This window comes from Gekko japonicus, unplaced genomic scaffold (assembly GCF_001447785.1).
Source record: "Gekko japonicus isolate JY-2015 unplaced genomic scaffold, Gekko_japonicus_V1.1 scaffold2912, whole genome shotgun sequence".
NCBI lineage: Eukaryota > Metazoa > Chordata > Lepidosauria > Squamata > Gekkonidae > Gekko > Gekko japonicus.
The window spans coordinates 241,204-242,661 of NW_015176064.1; the positions used below are offsets into that span (position 1 = coordinate 241,204).

The 1,458-nt window shown below is 64.0% G+C and overlaps 1 protein-coding gene across 1 annotated transcript in view; it reads left to right on the forward strand.

Moving 5' to 3' along the window:
- The window catches only part of IQCA1L (IQ motif containing with AAA domain 1 like), a 53,322-nt gene that overhangs the window by 37,732 nt on the left and 14,132 nt on the right, over positions 1–1,458 (forward strand). The window contains exon 14 of the mRNA XM_015426706.1: positions 401–691. Coding sequence (XP_015282192.1) covers positions 401–691 — 291 coding nt within the window. The remainder of the gene's footprint in view (positions 1–400; positions 692–1,458) is intronic.

The window sequence follows — 1,458 nt, forward strand, 5'->3', positions numbered from 1 at the left end:
CCCAGTGCCTGGCAGTGGCAGCGGCAGCATCCCAACTTTCAGCCGGGAGGGGGGGTGTTCCACCTGTCAGGGGCCTTCAGATCGCTCTCCGGGGCAGAAGGGAACCCTCCTGCCTCACCCCCTCCTGCGCACACAAGGCTCTAAAGTGTTCCTGGACACACACACACACCCGTCATCCCCGGGAACAGGTCAGGCCGCCGCAGCCCTCTTCTGCCCACCTTCGGTGCTCAAAACCATCTACCCTACTGATGTGGTGTGTCTAGCAGTGGCGCCCGCATGGACCGGGGCGGGGGCAGGGGCAGGCAGTGAGAAGGGCGTGCGTTTCTGGCAGCCCCGGCCGGTGAGCTGAGCTGACAAGAATCTCCCCCTTCTTCTCCCCCCTCCTCCCCCCTCCCCACAGTGACCTGGCAACGGCTCATCGTGAAGCAGGGCGGCGCCCTGGCGGGCTCCCTGGACCTGAGCGCCCTGGCCAAGGTGTCTGACGGCTACAGCCAAGGCAGCCTGGTGGAGGCGGTGCAGGCCGTGCTGAGCGAGAGGCGCCTCCTGCAGCTGCCCAAGCGGCCACTGGTGGCCGGCGAGTTCCTGCAGATGCTGGCCAGGTCGGAGCCCATCTACCCGGAGGAGGAGGAGATGCTGAAGGTACCCGCTTGGCCCTCTCTCTTCCATGCGTTCTCACCTGCCCACGCGCCAGGCCCCCATTTCAGGGGAAGCAGCCAAGCGGCCTGCCGTGGAGTCTGTTTGGCAGAATCAGACCGAGGGCCACCGTGGCCAGCCAAAGGGGTGGCATTGTGGGTTCCTTCTCAGTGGCAGGCTCTGAAGGCTTCCTGTGGGAGGGGCCCCGCGGGGGGGGGGCGCCCTGAGGTTGGTTTTCTTTTTTGCAAAAGAGGCCCCGAAGGCAGACCCTGGCAGGGGTTTCGGAAGGTCTAGCCAGTCCATCTGGTTAAATGCTTTTTGGACACATGAAACTGTTCCTGCGGAATCCGACCTTTGAGGCCAGTGTTGTTTACTCTGAGTGGACCCTCCCTGGTCTGATCCAGCAGGGCTCTTCTGGTGTTCTTGTCAGGGGAAGGCCTCGGCCTCCATGCCCTGTTTGTTGGCCCTCCAGAGGAACCGGTTGGCCACTGTGTGAGACGGGAGGCTGGACTAGAGGGACCCTCCCTGGTCTGACCCAGCAGGGCTCTTCTGGTGTTCTTCTCAGGGGAAGGCCTCGGCCTCTCTGACCTGTTGTTGGCCCTCCAAAGGAACTGGCTGGCCCCTGTGTGAGACGGGAGGCTGGACTAGATGGACCCTCCCTGGTCTGACCCAGCAGAGCTCTTCTGGTGCCCTTCTCAGGGGAAGGCCTCGGCCTCTCTGCCCTGTTGCTGGCCCTCCAGAGGGACTGGCTGGCCCCTGTGTGAGACGGGAGGCTGGACTAGAGGGACCCTCCCTGGTCTGACCCAGCAGGGCTCTTCTGGTGTT